The 21,667-nt window shown below is 52.0% G+C and overlaps 1 protein-coding gene across 1 annotated transcript in view; it reads right to left on the bottom strand.

Moving 5' to 3' along the window:
* Positions 1 to 21,667, bottom strand: part of TPO (thyroid peroxidase) — a 41,165-nt gene that overhangs the window by 13,691 nt on the left and 5,807 nt on the right. The window contains exons 5-8 of the mRNA XM_068118455.2: positions 12,326 to 12,455; positions 11,933 to 12,136; positions 7,254 to 7,757; positions 6,896 to 7,154 (exon numbers count right to left, since the gene is read on the bottom strand). Of these exons, the coding sequence (XP_067974556.2) occupies positions 6,896 to 7,154; positions 7,254 to 7,757; positions 11,933 to 12,136; positions 12,326 to 12,455 (1,097 nt within the window). The remainder of the gene's footprint in view (positions 1 to 6,895; positions 7,155 to 7,253; positions 7,758 to 11,932; positions 12,137 to 12,325; positions 12,456 to 21,667) is intronic.

A 21,667-nucleotide genomic window follows, 5' to 3' on the forward strand; every position in this document is an offset into this window, starting at 1 on the left:
CATGTGCGCCGGTTTGAGGCGGTCCACAGAAATCCGGTCCGGCCGGCCGCCGAAGTCGACGATGAAAGACTTGTCGCCCCGTCGCAGGACCCAGAAGGGCCCGTCGTACGGCGGCCGGAGTGGCCCCCGGTGCGCGTCATGACGCACAAAGACGTACTCCGCTGTGCGAAGCGCCGGGGGGACGTAGGACTGGGGGCCACCGTGGCGGGACGTCGGCATGGGGGCAAATCGTCGGGCGGCCTCCTGGAGGTCCGAGCGCTGGCGAGCGGCGGACCAGGGACTGGTAGCGTCGGGCACGAATTCGCCCGGGACGCGGAGCGGCTGGCCGTAGACGAGCTCGGCGGCTAACGCCTGGAGGTCTTCCTTGGGGGCCGTGCGAAGGCCCAAAAGGACCCACGGCAGCCGGTCGGCCCAACCGTCGTCCTGAAGGCCGGCCATGAGTGCAGCCTTCATGGAGCGGTGAAACCGCTCGCACAACCCGTTGGCTTGGGGGTGGTAGGCCGTGGTGCGGTGCAGCATGACCCCCAACGAACGGGCGACCGCGCCCCAAAGCTCAGACATGAACTGTGGGCCGCGGTCGGACGAGATGTCCGCTGGTGCGCCGAAGCGCGCGACCCAGGTGGCGATGAACGCCTGCGCCACGTCGGCGGTGGTGGTGGAGGCGAGGGGCACGGCCTCCGGCCACCTGGTGGTCCTGTCCACCATGGTGAGCAGGTGGGTGAACCCCCGCGAGGGGGGCAGGGGACCTACCAGGTCCACGTGGACGTGGTCGAAACGCCGTTCAGGCACGGCGAAAGGTGCCAGCGGGGCCTGGGTGTGGCGGAGGACCTTGACCCGCTGGCAGGCTGTGCAGGCGTTGGCCCAGTCGCGGATGTTTCGTCGAAGGCCGTGCCAGACGAAACGCGCCGACACCAGCTTCTGAGAAGCTTTCCGGCCCGGGTGAGAAAGGCCGTGGATGGAGGCGAAGATGCGGCGCTGCCAGGAAACGGGCACGATGGGGCGAGGCTGGCCCTGGGAGACGTCGCAGAGCAGGACGGTGCCCGCGAAGGGAATGTCGGCCAGGCGGAGGCCCGTGTCCGCCGCACGGAGTGCCTGCACCGAGGCGTCGGTGGTCTGGTCGGCCGACATGAGCGCGAAGTCCACGCCGAGGTGGACCGCGTTCGCGCTGGCCCGAGAAAGACAGTCGGCCACGGCGTTGTCTTTGCCGGCGACGTGCCGGATGTCCGTGGTGAACTCTGACACGGAGGAGAGGTGGCGCTGCTGGCGGGCCGACCACGGCTCCGTGACCTTTGCCATTGCGTAGACCAACGGCTTGTGGTCGACGAAAGCCGTGAACGGGCGGCCCTCCAGGAGGTGTCGGAAATGGAGAATGGCCAGGAATAGCCCGAGCAGCTCGCGGTCGAACGTGCTGTAGTTTAACTCGTTCGGCCGGAGTTGCCGGCTGAAAAAGGCGAGTGGCTGCCAAACCCCGTCCACCCATTGCTCATGGACGGCGCCCACCGCGTAGTTGGAGGCGTCCGTAGTGAGGGCGATGGGCGCGTTGAGCACCGGGTGAGCCAGCAGCGTTGCGTCGGCGAGGGCCCGTTTGGCGCTGGCGAAGGCCGCGTCCATGGCCGCGGACCAAACAATGTCATGCTTGGCCGGCTTGCCCCGGAGGGCCTCGTAAAGGGGCCGCATGAGCTGAGCAGCGCGGGGTACGAATCGGTGATAAAAATTCACCATGCCGAGGAACTCTTGGAGGGCCTTGATGGAACGGGGACGCGGGAACGTGGTGATGGCCTCGACCTTGGTCGGCAGCGGCACGGCCCCAGTCTTGGTGATGCGGTGGCCCAAAAAGTCAACGGTCGTCGCGCCGAAGTGGCATTTGACCGGGTTGACAATTAAGCCGTGCTCGCTGAGGCGACCGAACAGTGTTCGGAGGTGGAGGAGGTGCTCGGTGCGGGACGTGCTGGCGACGAGGATATCGTCCAGATAGACGAAAAGAAACGGCAGGTCGCGCAGCACGCCGTCCATCAAGCGCTGGAACGCCTGGGCCGCGTTCTTGAGGCCAAACGGCATCCGCAAAAATTCGAACAGGCCGAACGGCGTGATGACGGCCGTCTTCGGGACGTCGGCCGCCCGGACAGGTACCTGGTGGTAGCCCCGTATCAGGTCAATTTTCGAAAAGATGACCCGTCCCGCCAAACGGGCGGAAAAGTCCTGAATATGCGGGATCGGGTACCTGTCGGGGGTGGTAGCGTCGTTGAGACGGCGGTAGTCGCCACACGGGCGCCATCCACCCCCCGGCTTTGGCACGATGTGCAGTGGCGAGGCCCACGCGCTATCGGAGCGCCGCACGATGCCGAGGTGCTCCAACGCGTCGAACTCGGCCTTCGCCACGGCGAGCTTGGCCGGGTCGAGGTGGCGGGCCCTGGCGTAGACCGGCGGGCCCGTAGTGGTATGTGGTGCTCGATCCCGTGCCGCACCGCGACGGCCGAAAACGTCGGCCGCGTGAGGGCCGGGAATTCCGTGAGCAGGCGAGCGAACTCGTTCGCTGCCGGGAGGGCGCACGCCAGTTCGGTCGGCGCGGAGCTGCTCATCGTGCACGCCAGGGAGCTGAAGGTCTCGGCGTTGACAAGGCGACGACGTTTGACGTCGACCAGCAGCCCGTGCGCGCAGAGGAAGTCGGCGCCCAGCAAAGCCATGGGGACGCAGGCGGTCACAAAAGTCCATTGAAAACGCTGGCTGCCGAAGCAGAGGGTGACGACGCGTGGGCCGAAAGTGCGTATGGCCGAGCCATTAGCAGCGACCAAAGAGGGGCCGCAAACGGCGTCCCGCCTGTCCTGCTCGGAGGCGGGTATGACGCTCAGTTGGGCGCCGGTGTCACACAGGAAACGCCGCCCAGACGCTTTGTCCCGAATAAACAGCAAGTTGCCCGAGTGGCCGGCGCTCATGGCTGGGAATGAACGCCGGCCCGGCCATTTCCCGACCTGCCGAAAGTGCACGGGGGCCGGCACGTCCGAGCCTTGTGTCCGAACCTGGCGTGGTAATAACACCACGCCCGGTCAGGTGGAGGCCCCGGCCGTCGTGTCGGAAGCGGGCGGTGCGGCGTGGCGGCCGCCAGTTGCACCGGCAGTTCGGCCTCCAACCGCGCAGGGCGCTCGGGTGTCGTGGGCGTCACCTCGGACGGCGGCGGGCTCCAGGTAACCGCGCCGATGTGCTGGCCCGCCGAGGAGATCTTATCGGCTTCCCTGGCGAGGGCGCGGGAATCCGTGATCAACGTGCCAGCCAGGGCGAGGCGTACCGGATGAGGCAGCTGGCGAAGGAACAGCTCGCGGAACAGAAAATCCGGAGAGTGCTCACCGAGCAACGAGAGCATATAGTCCATGCGCTCGGACGGGCGCGTGTCGCCGAGCTCGGGCAGAGCGAGCAGGCACCGTGCGCGTGCTGCCGGTGAGAGGGCGAAAGCGTCGAGGAGGAGTGTCTTCAGCGCGTCGTATTTGTCAGCAGCCGGCGGGTGCTCGAGGAGGCTCAAGGCGCGGGCCGCGGTGGCGGAACCGAGCGCCGCCACAACATGGTGGAAGCGGGTGTCGTCCGCGGTGATGCCTCGCAGGGCGAACTGAGAGTCCGCCTGAGCGAACCAAACAGCCGCGTGAGCCTCCCAGAAGGTAGGCAGTTTAAGCATCACTGCCGTATCCATGTCGGAAGGTCACCAATGAAGGAACTGCGCTCCAACGCGAGTCGAAAGAATTGACGCGACCAAAGACGGAATTCGTCCGAGTTGCTTTATTGAAACAAAACAGCTCAGGTATTCTGACAAGCCCGTTTATCGGGCAGCAATATATATACACATTTATGTCGGGAAGTTTGCCCGGCAAAAGCTATACCGGGCATGCCCGGGTGTCAAGGGCGAGCCTTGGAAAGGCGAGTCTGGACCTGCCCGGGCGTGTTTGGCTGCGGCCTGGCAAGTCGAGGCTGGGCGTGCCCGGGCGCTCTGGACGAGCCCTGGAAAGGCGATAGCGGGCATGCCCGGACGCTCTGGGCGAGCCCTGAAAAGGCGATAGCGGGCATGCCCGGACGCTCTGGGCGAGCCCTGGAAAGGCGAGAGCGGGCATGCCCGGGAAAGACGAGACCGGGCGTGCCCGGGAGGTTCGGGCGTGCCCGGGAACAGTGAGTCCGGGCATGCCCGGGAGAGGTGCGTCTGGCCGTGTTCTGGCCGGTGCAAGGCGATTGTGTGCATCCAGCGGTAACCGCTACAATAACCTCATTTATGTTTAATTATTCGGTGTTGGTCTAGCGGCTAGGGTGTCAGCTTAGGATCCTAGGATCCTGGGTTCGAAACCCGGTCGATCGCTGAATTAACGCCAGGGGGGTTGACTCAGCCTGTCATCCTTCCGAGGTCGGCTAATTGAGTACCAGTTCACTGGTAATTCCCTGCTTGTCGTTAAAGGCGGCAAAAACGGTTGGCGTCAGGAAGGGCATCCGGCCGTAAAACATTGCTTCAAAAAGGGGACCGAAAAACAACAACTACCACGGTTCCCGAAAAAGGCCAACCCCCGCTTGCGGTGAAAAATGGCCTCTAAAGGTTTTTTTTTTTTTTTTTTTTTTTTTTTTTTTTTTATTCGATTACTTTAATTTATTTTATTTAATCATTATAACCTCATTTATGTTTAATTATTCGATGACTTTAATTTATCTTATTTAATCATTATAACCTCATTTATGTTTAATTATTCACTAACTTTAATTTATTTTATTTAATCATTATAACCTCATTTATGTTTAATTACTCGATGACTTTAATTTATTTTATTTAATCATTATAACCTCATTTATGTTTAATTACTTGATAACCTTAATTTATCTTATTTAATCATTATAACCTCATTTTTGTTGAATTACTTGATAACTTTAATTTATTTTATTTAATCATTCTAACCTCATTTATGTTGAATTACTTGATAACTTTAATTTATTTTATTTAATCATTCTAACCTCATTTATGTTTAATTATTCGATGACTTTAATTTATCTTCTCTAATCATTATAACCTCATTTATGTTTAATTATTCGATTACTTTAATTTATTTTATTTAATCATTACAACCTCATTTATGTTGAATTACTTGATAACCTTAATTTATCTTCTTTAATCATGATAACCTCATTTATGTTTAATTATTCGATTACTTTAATTTATTTTATTTAATCATTACAACCTCATTTATGTTTAATTACTCGATAACTTTAATTTATTTTATTTAATCATTATAACCTCATTTATGTTTAATTATTCGATAACTTTAATTTATTTTATTTAATCATTATAACCTCATTTATGTTTAATTATTCGATTACTTTAATTTATTTTATTTAATCATTACAACCTCATTTATGTTTAATTACTCGATAACTTTAATTTATTTTATTTAATCATTATAACCTCATTCATGTTTAATTATTCGATAACTTTAATTTATTTTATTTAATCATTATAACCTCATTTATGTTTAATTATTCGATGACTTTCATTTATTTTATTTAATCATTATAACCTCATTTATGTTTAATTATTCGATGACTTTAATTTATTTTATTTAATCATTATAACCTCATTTATGTTTAATTACTCGATGACTTTAATTTATTTTATTTAATCATTATAACCTCATTTATGTTTAATTATTCGATGACTTTATTTTATTTTATTTAATCATTATAATGTAGCGGTTCCCGCTGAATGTACACAATCGCCTTGCACCTGCCAGGACGCGGCCAGGGCACGATCGCCATGCCGGGCTCGTCCGGACGGGCCCAGACGCGCCTCTCCTGGGCATGCCCGGACTCGCTGTTCCCGGGCACGCCCGAACCTCCCGGGCATGCCCGCTCTCGCCTTTCCAGGGCTCGCCCAGAGTGCTCGGGCACACCCAGCCTCGACTTGCCAGGCCGCGTCCAGGACGCCCGGGCATGTCCAGACTCGCCTTTCCAGGACTCGCCCTTGACACCCGGGCATGCCCGGTCTCGGTTTTCCCGGGCAAACGCCCCGGCATAAATGTGCATATATATTGCTGCCCGATAAACGGGCTTGTGAGAATACCTGAGCTGTTTTGTTTCAATAAAGCAACTCGGACGAATTCCGTCTTTGGTCGCGTCAATTCTTTCGACTCGCGTTGGAGCGCAGCTCCTTCAATAACCTCATTTATGTTTAATTATTCGATGACTTTCATTTATTTTATTTTATCATTATAACCTCATTTATGTTTAATTATTCGATGACTTTAATTTATTTTATTTAATCATTACAACCTCATTTATGTTGAATTTCTTGATAACTTTAATTTATTTTATTTAATCATTTTAACCTCATTTATGTTTAATTACTCGATGACTTTAATTTATTTTATTTAATCATTATAACCTCATTTATGTTTAATTACTCGATGACTTTAATTTATTTTATTTAATCATTATAACCTCATATATGTTGAATTACACGATAGGTTTAAGCTATATTATTTAATTATTTTAATCTAATTTCTGTTTGATTAAATTATATAAATCTGATACTTTGTGAATATGATGCGAAATTAATTTTGTTGTATTTCGCCAAGTTAACCTCCTGAGTTTTCTGCAAAATGTGTAACAAATGGTGATCTTTCACCTGATAATGTCATCAAGCATTGTGATTCTTCTGTTTGTATGCAGCACAAGGCTGCGGGGTAACATCATAGGCTGAGGCCGTGGATGTGTCACTAGCAACCAATGTCGGCAGACAGTACATCCAGTTTAACGTGCATCCGAAGGACGGCACACACATTGATGAATCAATCACTCTACCTGTGAAATACCGGGATGACATTTTGTAGCTGTGTGTGCACTGTGATGTGATATAATAATACACAAAACCATACTTTACCTTCCCTTATAATTCTCCAGGGTACAAAGAAGGCCTCATGCAAAGGTAATGATGGGAAGTCCGGATGGTCTTGGAATTGTTCATCTAACCGGTACTGGTGTGCGGACACGCTCATGTGTCCAAAGCGGAATGCCGCCGTGGTGAAGACGTTCGACACGCTCGGATTGATGGATTTGTTGTAGCCTTTGTACCTTCCCACGTACTTCTCAAACGCACCTGGGCCAATAATTTTGGCCACATAATCCCTCATTGTTATTACCTGAAAGAACAGAAAGAAACACTCGTGAGTAATAACCAAACAAGACAAATAGACAAACAAGACAAAAAGTATTACAGATGTACAGAAAGAGGTGCATGCCTGATGAAGTGCTCCGACGATCTTGCGGACCTCTTGGTAGCAGATCTCTGCACTCCAATGGCGGTTGAGCTTCTTTAGAGAGCGAGCGAGGCGGTTGTGCTCCCTCAACCACAGGGTGTGCATCGCGGTGAGGGTGAGTACCTCGTTAACTCGACTATCTCCTGCCAAGAAGCACTCGACTCTGAAAGCGTCCTCGGTTCCTGGAACCTGGATGCACGGCGAAGGTAAGTTGTCCCTCACAAAGGGTAACAGCTCTCGCCCGCCATCAGTATACTCCATGTTGCTTCGCAGGAGGCCTCCATCACTACCGAGGTTCTGCAGCTCCAGGCCGAGACCCTCGGAGCTGCCATACAGTGTCGTGGCGTCGATGAAACTGGTGAAGGCATTGAGCTGCTGACGAACCGGGAGGAATGTCCCCGAAGGAGAGACGGATGGACAGGCAGAAGCGGAGCGGATGAATTGAAGACAGTCATGGCCACTGGACCGGGATCCTTTCTGTAGAGTCTTAATTATGGAGCCGAGAGAGGTCAGTAAATGATTTGATAACAGTTTACATCACAAAAATACAACAAATAGACAAGTTACAGAAAAATACTCCATTTATCTATCTATTATATTGTCGTGTGATTCCCCAGGTGAACACCACAGGGATCACAAATGGCCATTTGCGAGCTTTTAACTCCGAAGGCGATGTTCAAATGTGGATTTTACTATTTATGTGCGGGAAGAAGAAAGAGAAGAAGAGGAAGCTGAAGAGCTTCCCTGTGGTCCCGCCGCAGTCCTCAAACCTGCGGAAAATAAACTCAAACAAAGACGGGAATTAGAATGTACAAAAATGCCGGCTTTATTTTACGGAATTCCGGTAATACAGAATAAAACACGTGATAATAAATAATGTCCTAAATTGGGACATCCCCCACACCAGACTTGAAACAAGGACACCGGGAAAGGTAAACTGGATAAAATAAAGATGTGTGTTTATTTAGTGGTACTTATCTTAGATCAGCTTGTGGGGTCTCGTCAGTCTGCGAACGGGTCCCGGAGCGCGCAGGCCCGACGCCGCTCCTGCCTTGGCGGGTAGAAGGCCTCGATGAAGGCCTCCCGTGCAAAGCGAACGAGCAGGCGTGCAGCCCGCTCCCCAGCCGTGCCTGTCCTCACAAATTCGGCACGGAAACCGCGGCTCTTCGTTCTTGGTGCTCTGCCTCTTTGCGACAACCAGCAAGGTCCTGGAACACGGCCGCGGCGATGAAGACAATGAATAGAGAAATGTCAGCGCACAGCCGTCTCCCACCAAAGTCCGGAACTAAGCAGGCACAAGATGGAATCGTCAGCACACAAGAGACAAGCGGCAGAGTACACGAGGACAAAAAAAGGAGGATCCAAAGAGAGCAAAATGCCGGCCAGAGAGTTATTTTATTAGCCGTCTCGTGACGTCATCTGCCCTCTCCACCAACGCCCGCAGGTCACCACTACCTTGTCCAGCTCTCCACCTATCAGCACGCAGTCCACCTCTGACATCATCGGTGGTCCTTGCCTATCGGCGCGCTGCTTCCTCCTCGGCCTTCCCTCTACCAATCAGCTGGTAGCTTCTTGCTCCTGCCTTCCTGTTGGTCAACTCTTGCCCAATAGTGAGTTGCTTCTTGCTCCGCCCTGGCCAATCACGGCTCCTCGGGGTGTGTCTTCGGCCTGCCTGTCGACCGTGGCGATGTAGCTGGTGCATCCAAATGGCCGTGCTCAGAACTGGCTTCCGTTGGTTTTTATTGTTATTTACTGTAATTCCAATGGGCACTTCCTGCGCTAGTGTCTATTGCGGTGCCATAAGGGACAAAGGATAAATCACATAGGGTAAGACATACAGGGATAATTTATCCTTATTCCCTAAGCTAAATAACATGTCCCACCCCCTCGTGACAGGGACAGATATACACATTAATCCGACATTCGGCTAAACAAAAATTACATGGTGATGGTTCTTATCACGATCATCGGAGCACCTACCTATACAAATCTACCTGACTCTACATATCACTACTCCACAAACATAACAATATTATACGATGTATCATGTATATATACACAAACTAAAACATGCAATTTGGTGTCTGTCTGACTGTGATGCGTTCGGTTGTTACTTATCCAATCTCAACTAAACTTAACAGGACGACTGAAGGTCACACAATGAAGGTTGTAGCGAATTCCTCTGCTCCCTTCTTCAAGGAGGTTTTCTCTGCCAATGGGGATGTGTGTTGAGCTGTATATCCATGATAAGAAAGCTTTATCGTGCCGTTTTTCCAAGGGCACTTCTCATAACAAAACGAATGATAATATCATCATATGAATGTTAGTACAAAACAAAATTAATACGAATAATATCACGTCTTCCCAAAGGGCGTTTCCTCATTGAACAGATGCCGTGGTAACGTGTATAACAGCTTATCGTGCCATTTCCGTGGGAGTACCTCTGTGAGAAGTAAAAAATATTATAAACCACAAACATATATGATTACCTTTTTAAACAGTCACTAATGCTGTTCCGGACATTAGTCTGTGCTTAATACGTCGACGAATGCATCTGATGAAAGATCTACTGTAGTCTGGATACCCCACAATGGTTAATAACATGATCCTTCCTGTTGCTAACGTGGAGTTCTTCCAAGAAGTTTTTCGTGGTGTTTTCCCAAAGCCGCTTCTTATTACAAAAGTAATAACACTTGTGATAAATAGCATAATATTAATGATATCACAAAGCAATATCCCCACTCCCCAAGGGGTTTTGTGACTTGCGATATTGCCCCCTCCCCCCCCCCCCCCCGACACTCCAACTCTGACACTCTTACGGAAGTAAATTTAATTATCGGAAATTTAGAATGGTGAGGCACAGTCTGATTTCTTTTGAATGACCTGATCTAACATAAGTAATATTAATAATAATTGGCAATAATAATAAGGATAATAACTGTAGTGAGCAGGTGTACTTGTGTAATAAAATGCGTTGGTGAAGGGTAGATAGGTTTTCCCCCTTTTCTTCCCTTTTCTTCAGGGTAATTGTAAATTATTTATCGTCTGGACAGGCTGCGTGGCGTGTCCTGTGAACGCACGCCACCTATGTCAGCTCATTTGAATAATTGCGCCAAAAGCTGGTTCGAATCGTGCGCCACAACCAAACGGCCACTTTCTTTTATTTCTGCATAAGTTTATTTTACACGACCTGATAAGTACACAACATCTACCAATAATTTATACGCATTTTATTTACACTTTGGTTTTAATTTTAGTTCGATTACATTGCATCAAGTTCATTGCACATGTGGTTTATCGCTCCAGGACCCCAAAACACCACACCTCGCTGGCCATGGCGTCGCCTCAACCACACGGAACCACTCACCTTATTCCAACCTCATCTGCACTCCTCACGGCTGGCGAGCTTCCTGTGCATACAATTACACACGCAACTGATCCCTTGATTCTTTCTCATGCAATGTACACACAAACACACGTTCTGTCTATCTACTCAGCTACTAGTGTGCTCTCCCACCCTCCAGGCTGGAGTATCTTTCTCAGCCCTAGCTTTGAGTGGGAGTAACCTTCTCAGCCCACCTTCGGTCCCTTTGGGTGTGAGTACCCTTATCGGCCCACCTTCGGTCCCTTTGGGTGTGAGTACCTTTCTCATCCCACCTTCAGTCCCACTGTGTGTGAGTACCCTTCTCATCCCACCTTCGGTCTCTTTGGGTGTGAGTACCCTTCTCATCCCACCTTCCGGCCCTTTGGGTGTGAGTACTCTTCTCATCCCACTTTCGGTCTCTTTGGGTGTGAGTTCCCTTTGGGCGTGAGTACCCTTCTCAGCCCACCTTCAGTCCCTTTGGGTGTGAGTACCCTTCTCAACCCACCTTCGGTCCCTTTGGGTGTGAGTACCCTTCTCGGCCCACCTCTGGTGGGCAATGTGCTGCAGCACATTTCTAGAAATGCACTTTATGTTTGTCATTTTTGAAAGGAATTTTGTTGCTCACAGCATATATTCCATATTTATAATTTTTGAAGCTTGCAACACACTCTCGTGACATCCATTGTGATGACGTTTTCTGCTGACACAAACGTCGCCAATGGAAACAAAAACATGTTCTTAAACATTTCATCATATATCATTAATTAATTTCATTCTTAATGGTTTGTCTCCGGGCCGGAGTGCCCACATTCAAAGACATGAAGAACGATACTGGGGAAAAATAGGCATACCCAATTGGTCTCTGCCGTGACCAATCGATGAGTTAAGGGAAACACGGGAAAACCCAATTCGCCAGCACCATGCCCAATCGACCAGTGAATATTGGTGACATAGCTACAGTCACACAAGCTCTATTTATTATAGTACATGGATAGATAGATTGGCATTTTAAGTCGGTTTCTCTATCTGTTGAAACCTGATGCCAGACATTAAAAATCTCGATATTCATTTGAAACGGCCTTATTCAAGTGCTCCTTTACTCTATCCAAGTTGCAAATCCTTACCGGCCTACCCTGACTGCTTCTGGGTAGGCAAAGTGCCTCGGCCCTTCGACTGTTTGGTCAGCACGTCATCTCCGATCATGGAGCACAACACCGGATCGGACAATCGTACATCAGGGATATTGTTGACGTTGATGCATTTACGTTCAAGTCAGGGAAGGACGTGAAACGATCACCTGTATCGGGAAGCAAGGGCTGTTGTAATGGCAGCTGTCGTTGCAATCTGATCCTCCACCAAAGGGGACTCGACTCACGCTTTCTGGGGTCCGAGCGATGTCATGATCAATGTACTGTCCCCAATCCACGATCATGTGTGATAGCTCATGGTCGCTGAGCGGGTTGTCCTCACCTCCGAGAAGCTCGTTAGACAAGCGAGTTACCTGAAAGCAAGTGTACGTCTGGACTTGTATAGAAAGTTTTCCCAAATTATAATGTATTTGTCTTTCTCCTCCTCACGTAAGGGTACTTCTCTCTGCACTTGGTGTGTGCTCAACTATTGGGAAAAGTTTTTTTTTCCCCAGTTCTACCATCAGATCAAATGTTTAATTATTTACCATGTTGTACCTTACCAGTGGAAGTGTATGACCGTGGTATGCCCGGCCTGCGTTCCAGCCCCTTGGTTCATGAAGACCATCTTCATAATCTGCATCCAGCCAGCGCTCAAGGGCTGAGTTTGCGGATCCCCAAAGGGGGTGGAACCTGGTGCAAGGGAGGACAAGTTGACCTAAAGTCCAGATCAAATGTTTGCATGACTATTTTTCGATGTTAACAAATAGGATTTACTTTAATAAAGTTTTAAATAATTATCTTTTTTAATTTCACGTGTTGAACACAAAGTCGTATTAAAGAAGAAATCCTAACATTACCCTCTACCGTTTTGAAGGTTTTAGGGTCATTGGTCAAAACATAGATCACTTGGCGTCAAGGACATTGTATGTTAGTTTGGGTGTTTGCCGCTATGTGTTGCTGAAGGCCTGGTTTCTCTTCTTCATCATGTTCCCGGCCTGCCGCTATGTGTTGCTGTGGGCCTGGTTTATCTTCTTCATCGTGTTCCCGGCCTGCCACTATGTGTTGCTGTGGGCCTGGTTTCTCTTCTTCGTCATGTTCCCGGCCTGCCGCTATGTGTTGCTGCGGGCGTGGTTTCTCTTCTTCGTCATGTTCCTGGCCTGCCGCTATGTGTTGCTGTGGGCCTGGTTTCTCTTCTTCATCGTGTTCCTGGCCTGCCGCTATGTGTTGCTGTGGGCCTGGTTTCTCTTCTTCATCGTGTTCCTGGCCTACCGCTATGTGTTGCTGTGGGCCTGGTTTATCTTCTTCATCGTGTTCCCGGCCTGCCGCTATGTGTTGCTGTGGGCCTGGTTTCTCTTCTTCATCGTGTTCCTGGCCTGCCGCTCGCTGTTGCTATGGGCCTGGTTTCTCTTCTTCATCGTGTTCCTGGCCTGCCGCTATGTGTTGCTGTGGGCCTGGTTTCTCTTCTTCATCGTGTTCCTGGCCTACCGCTATGTGTTGCTGTGGGCCTGGTTTATCTTCTTCATCGTGTTCCCGGCCTGCCGCTATGTGTTGCTGTGGGCCTGGTTTCTCTTCTTCATCGTGTTCCTGGCCTGCCGCTCGCTGTTGCTATGGGCCTGGTTTATCTTCTTCATCGTGTTCTCAGTTTGACCACTTCATGATTAAACTTAGTTTGTGCTACCAGAGACCTCGTTGATGTTCCCAGCTGATCCTCTTTCCTGTTGGCGAGTTGATAACGTCAACTCAACCTGCGATTTTCCGTCAGTGAAGTGGACCATTTCTGCTTTCTCTCTGCCAAGCTATGGAGCCTCAAGAAGCATGAAACAATTGCATCTTTCGAGAACCGGTGACAAAATCTTCAGGACATTCTTTCCCTCGGTCCAAACTTTTCATATTTCCTCATTGGTGGTTTCACATGGGAAAGGACAAATCAATTGCCCCTTCGGTGCCTTGCAGATGAAGGAGAAGATGTTCCTGTTGCCATGCGACACACTGCACAACAGAAGGTGGCCCACTTGGAACTCAGGCTTGGTAAAATAGCTAACTATTGTTACATCATCTCCAGGAACTCCATTGTGAAGGTCTTTACATCTCTGGCCTTGATTTGGCGATACTCATTTCAGACCTCTGGGCTCATTTCATAGATCTGGACGTGATCAAGCCTTCCTCTGATGCCCGCCTAGACCATTAGAGGGTCCACCGGCATAGCTTTATTGCTGCGTTGGATCACAGGTTTCCCTTGGTTCATGAAAGTAAAATACTGCATTGGAAATGGCTCCGAGCGGCTAATAATGCTAATTACAGAGCAGTTATTTCCGTAAAATGAATGTCCAGAGTAAGCGTGAAGTAATTAATCGTGTTATTAGATATGCGTCGCTTATATATCTAGTTCGGCAACACGTCCACCCATCCCAATGTCTGTTGGAAATTATCAACCTTTTTGACAGCATTTTTACCATAATCAGACAAGAGCTTCGCATTGCAAAGATGAATGACCCTTCCTGCCCCTCCCGGAGTCTGCGGGTGCACTAGTAACCAAAAATGTTTCAGATAATTCTGTCCAACGTACGATTATCCTTTTAAACAGGCGCTAATAAACTGGAAGAAGTTTGGAGGAAGCCGGACGTGCTTAAGGCATTGTAAGCTTATCGCATCCCCCACAGACGAACGGATCAGAGACATCTCGACTTGCTAGGCCTCTAGATGGGCGTCGATGATCTTTAGCTAATAAACGTGTTCAAATGAGTTTTTACGCATGAATGATGAATCCCATAACCTGTCTGATTTTCTAGCCATCAGATTATATTGGTAACCTCTGCACACCCCACACTGTCTATGTTTCTAAGGTCAACACAATACGATATTCCTCTATAAAAAAAAATTCCTACGCACTTCCAAACTCTGGAAATCCCTTCATGCATCCTGTTTCCCAGCAACACACAACTTTTCCCAATTTAAGAGAGATTAGCACACCCGCAGACTCCGGGAGGGGCAGGAAGGGTCATTCCTCTTTGGGGTATATAGATTACAGTCGATCTTTGGGTGGGTCTCAAGAACATTGGGTGTGTGTTCATTTACCAAGTTTCTTGTGGAGAGATCGCCAAGTGGTTTAAGCATTTGAGCAAACACTCCATTCAAAACCGTTAAGGAACGGCTGGCTTGGCAAGCGCTAGCTGGCTGCTTGGTAAAGGAGCACAACCCGACCTTCTACCTTTCAGTTTCGTATGAAACAGCAGGAGCGAGTTTCAAAAGTTTGCTACGAAAAATGCCACGGTAGTGGCAGAAACGGCCATGTTATTAACCAAACATTTGTGGGTTATATAGAGTACAGTAGATCTTCGCTCAGTTCTGTATGTAAACCTTACTTCACGGATGTCGGGATTCCTCCAAATTTCTTCATTTAGTGTTATAAAGAGCATTAGCGACTGTTTAAAAAGCGAATCATACGTGTTTGTGGTTTATAATATTTTTACTTCCTGTAGAAGCCGTTGCTCCCACAGAAACGCCATTATAACTCTAATAGCTATTTATACACATTATCACTGCAGGAAAAACGCTTTGGGGAAGTGGGACATTATCATTATTAATATTGTTTTGTAATAACATTAACAATATGCGATTCTTTTTTTCTTTTTTCTTCTTTTTTTTTGTATACTGAATCGAGGCTCGTGAAAGAGCTAACATTTACTTCACAAACAAATCAACCAGACAAACAAAATATATAAAAAGAGGGAGCGGAAGACAAGATGGGGAGAAAAGGGGAAGCACACAAACACAACATTTGAGAGCAGGGAGATGTGTGGAAGGGAGAGGGCTTGGGGGGAGGAGGCGTGGGAAGGGAGGGGGGGGGTGGGGGGAGGGAGAAGTATAAAACACAAGGAGACCAAGGACTTCCAGGACAGAAGTTGGTATTTCAAAAAAGTGGAATTGGGGTGAAATTAGCGGGGGTAGAAAAGATCAAGGTTTTGGATGGGGGAAGATAAGAGATGGTGGTGAACAGCCGTTTTAAAGACCTGGAGGGTGGAGTGGGATTGAAGAGAGTGAGGGAGTTTGTTCCAGAGGCGGGAGAAAAGAGGAGTGAAGGAGTGAAGGTGAGCAGAGAGTCTTGATTTTGGCAGTTTAACCATAAGAGGGTTGCAGGCAGATCTTGTGCGACCTGTAGGAATATTTGCGGGACAGAGCCCAGAGAGAGCTGGGGGGGCAAGGCCAGAGAGGAGTCGGGAGAAGGCCCGACTGATTATCCGAAGGAATCCCGAAGGAATGATTATCATTAATTTTGTTACTAGTACCCGACTGCAAAGCCGCAATGAGCCGGCGAAGCCAAAGCCTCTTGCCACTATTTTACCCATCACTATGCCATCAGTAGGTTAGGTAGTTGGTAGTAGGTAGGTGTAGTAGGTACCGTACCTAGTTCAAAATGACACCATTTGCATCTGGATGAGATTAAAATTTATAAAATTTCCTTCTTGATTAATTCGGTGAATTCCGTCTCAACTTCGGATATTTCCGGACGTGAAAACTATCCCATACGGCCGCGAGATTTCTAAAAAATAATTCTTTGTCAATTTTAGAATATTTGACGCCGTTTTCAGCGTCCGAAATGTGGTAAAAAGCTTTTTTGAAATATTTTTTGAAATGCTCAAATCTCATTGGTTCCGGTAATTGGTGACGATTTTCGTTGAAGATAACCAGGGCCCGTGTGGGCCCGGGGAACGAGGTTGGTCTTAAAGTATTTTAATTACAAATTAGAGGTGCATAAGAAGGTGAATCAAACAAATACGGGTGAAACAAACTCCTATTGAACTTTTTCGCAATTTTTTTATGCATACTTCCGCATCCGGAAGATGGCGGCCTCCATTGAGTGATTTGGTTTTTGAAATATTTTTTCAAATGCTCGAATCTCATTGGTTCCGGTGTTTGGTGACGATTTTCGTTGAAGATAACCAGGCCCGTGCGAGCCGAGGTTGGTCTTAAAGTATTTTAATTACAAATTAAAGGTGCATAAGATTGTGAATCAAAAAATGACGGGTGAAACAAACTCCGATTGAACTTTTTTCAATTTGTTATGCATACTTCCGCATCCGCAAGATGGCGGCCTCCATTGAGCGATTTGGTGCGTCAAAGCTTCGAAATTCTCAAGGGATCCAGCAAAATCTGGCTTTTCAACATAATACGTACGCGTTGATTCACAACACTGGCTTTGCCGGCTGTTAAAAACGTCTTTGGAAAAACGCCATGATAAAGCTAATTTAACATTTATATACACCTCAATGTGCAACCCCATTTATGGCATTGGCAGGGAAAACCCGCTCGGGGTGTGAAAACCCCCTTTGGGAGGGGGACAGATGAATGTGCTACAACCTTCATTATGTAACCCTTCGTCATCCTGTCAAGTTTGGTTGAGATTGGATAAGTATCGACGGAATGTATTGGCATCAAAAATTCATCAGACAGACGGACAGACACAAATGGCGTATTAGTATTGTAGCAGCTACCGCTGGGTTTACACAATCGCCTTGCACCTACCAAGGACGCGGAGCGATCACCATGCCGGGCTCGTCCAGGACGCCCGGGCAGGCCCTGCGCTCACCTTGCCAGGCCTCGGCCGGGACGCCCGCTCTCGACTTGCCAGGCCGCGTCCGGGACGCCCGGGCATGCCCGGGCATGCCCGCCCTCGACTTGCCAGGCCGCGGCCAGGACGCCCGGCCACGCCCCCTCTCGCCTTTCCCGGGCAAACGCTCCGGGATAATGTGTGTAAATATATTGCTGCCCGATAAACGGGCTTTTCAGAGTACCCGAGTTGTTTTGTGACAATAAAGAAACTCGGACGAATTCCAGCTTTTTGTCGCGTCCATTCTTCCGATTACGTGGGAGCACGGCTCCTACATTGGTGACCTACCGACATGGACACGGCAGTTGCCCTTAAACTGCCTACCTTCTGGGAGGCTCACGCGGCGGTTTGGTTTGCCCAGGCGGACTCCCTGTTCGCCCTGCGAGGCATCACGGCCGACGACACCCGCTTCCACCATGTCGTAGCAGCGCTCGGTTCAGCCACCGCGGCCCGCGCCCTGAGCCTCCTCGAGAGCCCGCCAGTCGCTGACAAATACGGCACGATTAAAAAGCTCCTCCTCGACGCTTTCGCCCTCCCATCGGCGGAATGCGCACGGCGCCTGCTCGACCTGCCCGAGCTCGGCGACACGCGCCCGTCCGAGCGAATGGACTACATGCTTTCGCTGCTCGGCGAGCACTCTCCGGCATTCCTGTTCCGGGAGCTGTTCCTCCGTCAGCTGCCTAGCCCGGTACGCCTCGCCTTGGCGAGCACGACGATCATGGATCCCCGCGCCCTCGCCAGGGAAGCCGACAAGATCTCCGTGGCAGGCCAACGCATTGCAGCAGCGACCTGGGGCCCACCGCCGTCCGACGCAACGCCCATGGCGCCCGAGCACCCGGCACGGTCGACGACCGAACTGCCGACGCAATTGGTGGCCGCAACGCCGAGCCGACCACCTCCAGCACGACGACCGGGCCTCCACCTGACCAAGCGTGGTGTTACTATCATGCCAGGTTTGGACAGAAGGCCCGCACATGCCGACCCCCATGCACCTTCGGCAGGCCGGGAAACGGCCGGGCCGGCGTTCATTACCAGCCATGAGCGCCGGCCACACGGGCAACTTACTTTTCATCACGGACAAAGTGTCCGGACGTCGCTTCCTGTGCGACACCGGCGCCCAACTGAGCGTCATACCCGCCTCCGATCAGGACAGGCAGTCCGCGGTTTGCGGCCCCTCCTTGGTTGCGGCCAACGGATCGGCCATCCGCACCTTCGGCCCGCGCAACGTCACCCTCTGCTTCGGCGGCCAACTCTTTACTTGGACTTTTGTAACCGCCAGCGTGCCCATGGCTCTGCTAGGCGCCGACTTCCTCTGCGCACACGGACTGCTGGTGGACGTCCAACGGCATCGCCTCATCAACGCCGAGACCTTCAGCTCCCTGCTATGCACATTGAGCAGCTCCGCTCCGACCGAGCTGGCATGCGCCCTCCCGGCGGCGAACGAGTTTGCTCGCCTGCCCACGGACTTCCCGGCCCTCACGCGGCCGACGTTTTCGGCCGTCGCAGTACGACATGGGATCGAGCACCACATACCAACCACGGGCCCGCCGGTCTACGCCAGAGGCCGCCGCCTCGACCCAGCCAAGCTCGCCGTGGCCAAAGCCGAGTTCGACGCTTTGGAACACCTCGGCATCGTGCGGCGCTCCGATAGCACGTGGGCTTCGCCACTACACATCGTCCCAAAACCAGGGGGCGGCTGGCGCCCATGTGGCGACTACCGCCGCCTTAACGACGCTACCACCCCCGACAGGTATCCGATCCCGCACATCCAAGACTTCTCCGCCCGTCTGGCAGGACAGGTCATTTTTTCAAAAATCGATCTCATACGGGGATATCACCAGGTACCTGTCAGGGCGGCCGACGTCCCTAAAACGGCCGTCATCACGCCGTTCGCCTTATTCGAATTCCTACGGATGCCGTTTGGCCTCAAGAACGCGGCTCAGGCGTTCCAGCGCTTTATGGACAGCGTGCTGCGTGACCTGCCGTTCCTCTTCGTTTACCTGGACGACATCCTCGTCGCCAGCACGTCCCGGGCCGAGCACCTCCTCCACCTCTGAACACTGTTCGGGTGCCTCAGCGAGCATGGCCTCATCGTCAACCCGGCCAAATGCCACTTCGGCACGACGGCCGTTGATTTTTTGGGCCACCACATCACCAAGAACGGGGCCGTGCCGCTGCCAACCAAGGTCGAGGCCATCACCACGTTTCCGCGTCCCCGCTCCATAAAGGCCCTGCAGGAATTCCTGGGAATGGTGAATTTCTATCACCCCTTCGTGGCCCGCGCTGCTCAACCCATGCGGCCCCTCTACGAAGCCCTCCGGGGCAAGCCGGCCAAGCACGACATCGTCTGGTCCGCAGCAATGGACGTGGCCTTCCAAAGCTCAAAGCGGGCCCTCGCCAACACAACACTGCTCGCTCACCCGGTGCTCAACGCTCCCATCGCCCTCACCACGGATGCCTCCGACTACGCGGTGGGCGCCGTACATGAGCAATGGGTGAACGGGGTTTGGCAGCCACTCGCTTTTTTCAGCCGGCAGCTCCGGCCGAACGAGCTCAAATATAGCACATTTGACCATGAGCTCCTCGGTCTACACCTGGCCGTTCGCCATTTCCGCCACCTCCTGGAGGGCCGACCCTTCACGGTGTTCGTCGACCACAAGCCGTTGGTTTACGCAATGGCCAAGGTCACGGAGCCGTGGTCGGCCCGCCAACAGCGCCACCTCTCCGCCGTGTCGGAGTTTACCACGGACATCCGGCACGTCGCCGGCAAAAACAACGCCGTGGCCGACTGTCTTTCTCGGGCCAGCGCGAACGCGGTCCACCTCGGCGTGGACTTCGCGCTTATGGTGGGGGACCAAACCACCGACACCATGGTGCAAGCCCTCCGGGCGGCGGACACGGGCCTCCGCCTGGCCGACATCCCCTTCGCGGACACTGTCCTGCTCTGTGACGTCTCCCAAGGCCAGCCTCGCCCCATCGTGCCCGTTACCTGGCAACGCCGCATCTTCGCCTCCCTCCACGGCCTCTCCCACCCGGGCCGGAAAGCTTCCCAGAAGCTGGTGTCGGCGCGATTCGTCTGGCACGGCCTTCGACGCGACGTCCGGGATTGGACCAGCACCTGCACAGCCTGCCAACAGGCCAAGGTCCACCGACACACCCAGGCCCCGCTGGCACCTTTCACCATGCCTGAACGACGTTTCGACCACGTCAACGTGGATCTGGTGGGCCCCCTCCCCCCATCACGGGGGTTCACACACCTGCTTACCATGGTGGACAGGACCACCAGGTGGCCGGAGGCCGTTCCCCTCATCTCCACCACCACCGCCGACGTGGCGCAGGCTTTCATCGCCACCTGGGTCGCCCGCTTCGGCGCACCGGCGGACATCTCGTCGGACCGCGGACCGCAGTTCACCTCCGAGCTGTGGGGCGCGGTCGCCCGCAACCTGGGGGTCAAGCTCCACCGTACTACGGCCTACCACCCCCAAGCCAACGGGTTGTGCGAGCGATTCCACCGCTCCATGAAGGCCGCGCTCATGGCCGGCCTTCAAGACGGCGGTTGGGCTGACCGGCTGCCGTGGGTCCTTTTGGGCCTCCGCACGGCCCCCAAGGAGGACCTCCGGGCATCCACCGCCGAGCTTGTCTACGGCCAGGCGCTACGCGTCCCGGGCGAATTCGTGCCCGACGCTACCAGTCCCTGGTCCGCAGCTCACCAGCGCTCGGACCTCCAGTAGGCCGCCCGACGGTTTGCCCCCGTGCCAACATCCCACCACGGTGACCCCCAGTCCTACGTCCCCCCAGCGCTTCGCACAGCGGAGTACGTTTTTGTGCGTCATGACACACATCGGGGGCCACTCCGGCCGCCGTACGACGGGCCCTTCCGGGTCCTGCGATGGGACGACAAGTCGTTCGTCATCGACATCGGCGGCAGGTCGGACCGGATTGCGGTGGACTGCCTCAAGCCGGCGCACGTGGACATCGACCAACCGCCACGGTTGGCCCTTCTGCCGCAGCGAGGCCGCCCCCCATCCACGGTGCCCCCCACTCGACCGCCCACCACCACACCGGACCCCCCCCCCACGACCCGCTAGGGGTCGCTTCGGCCGGGTCATCAGGACCCCCCTCAAATTGACCCTGCCGGTGCAAGTCGATTCTGGGGGGACGTGTGTAGCGGCTACCGCTGGGTTTACACAATCGCCTTGAACCTACCAAGGACGCGGAGCGATCACCATGCCGGGCTCGTCCAGGACGCCCGGGCAGGCCCGCGCTCAACTTGCCAGGCCTCGGCCGGGACGCC

Source organism: Myxine glutinosa, chromosome 5 (assembly GCF_964187855.1).
Source record: "Myxine glutinosa chromosome 5, kmMyxGlut1.1, whole genome shotgun sequence".
Classification (NCBI taxonomy): Eukaryota; Metazoa; Chordata; class Myxini; order Myxiniformes; family Myxinidae; genus Myxine; species Myxine glutinosa.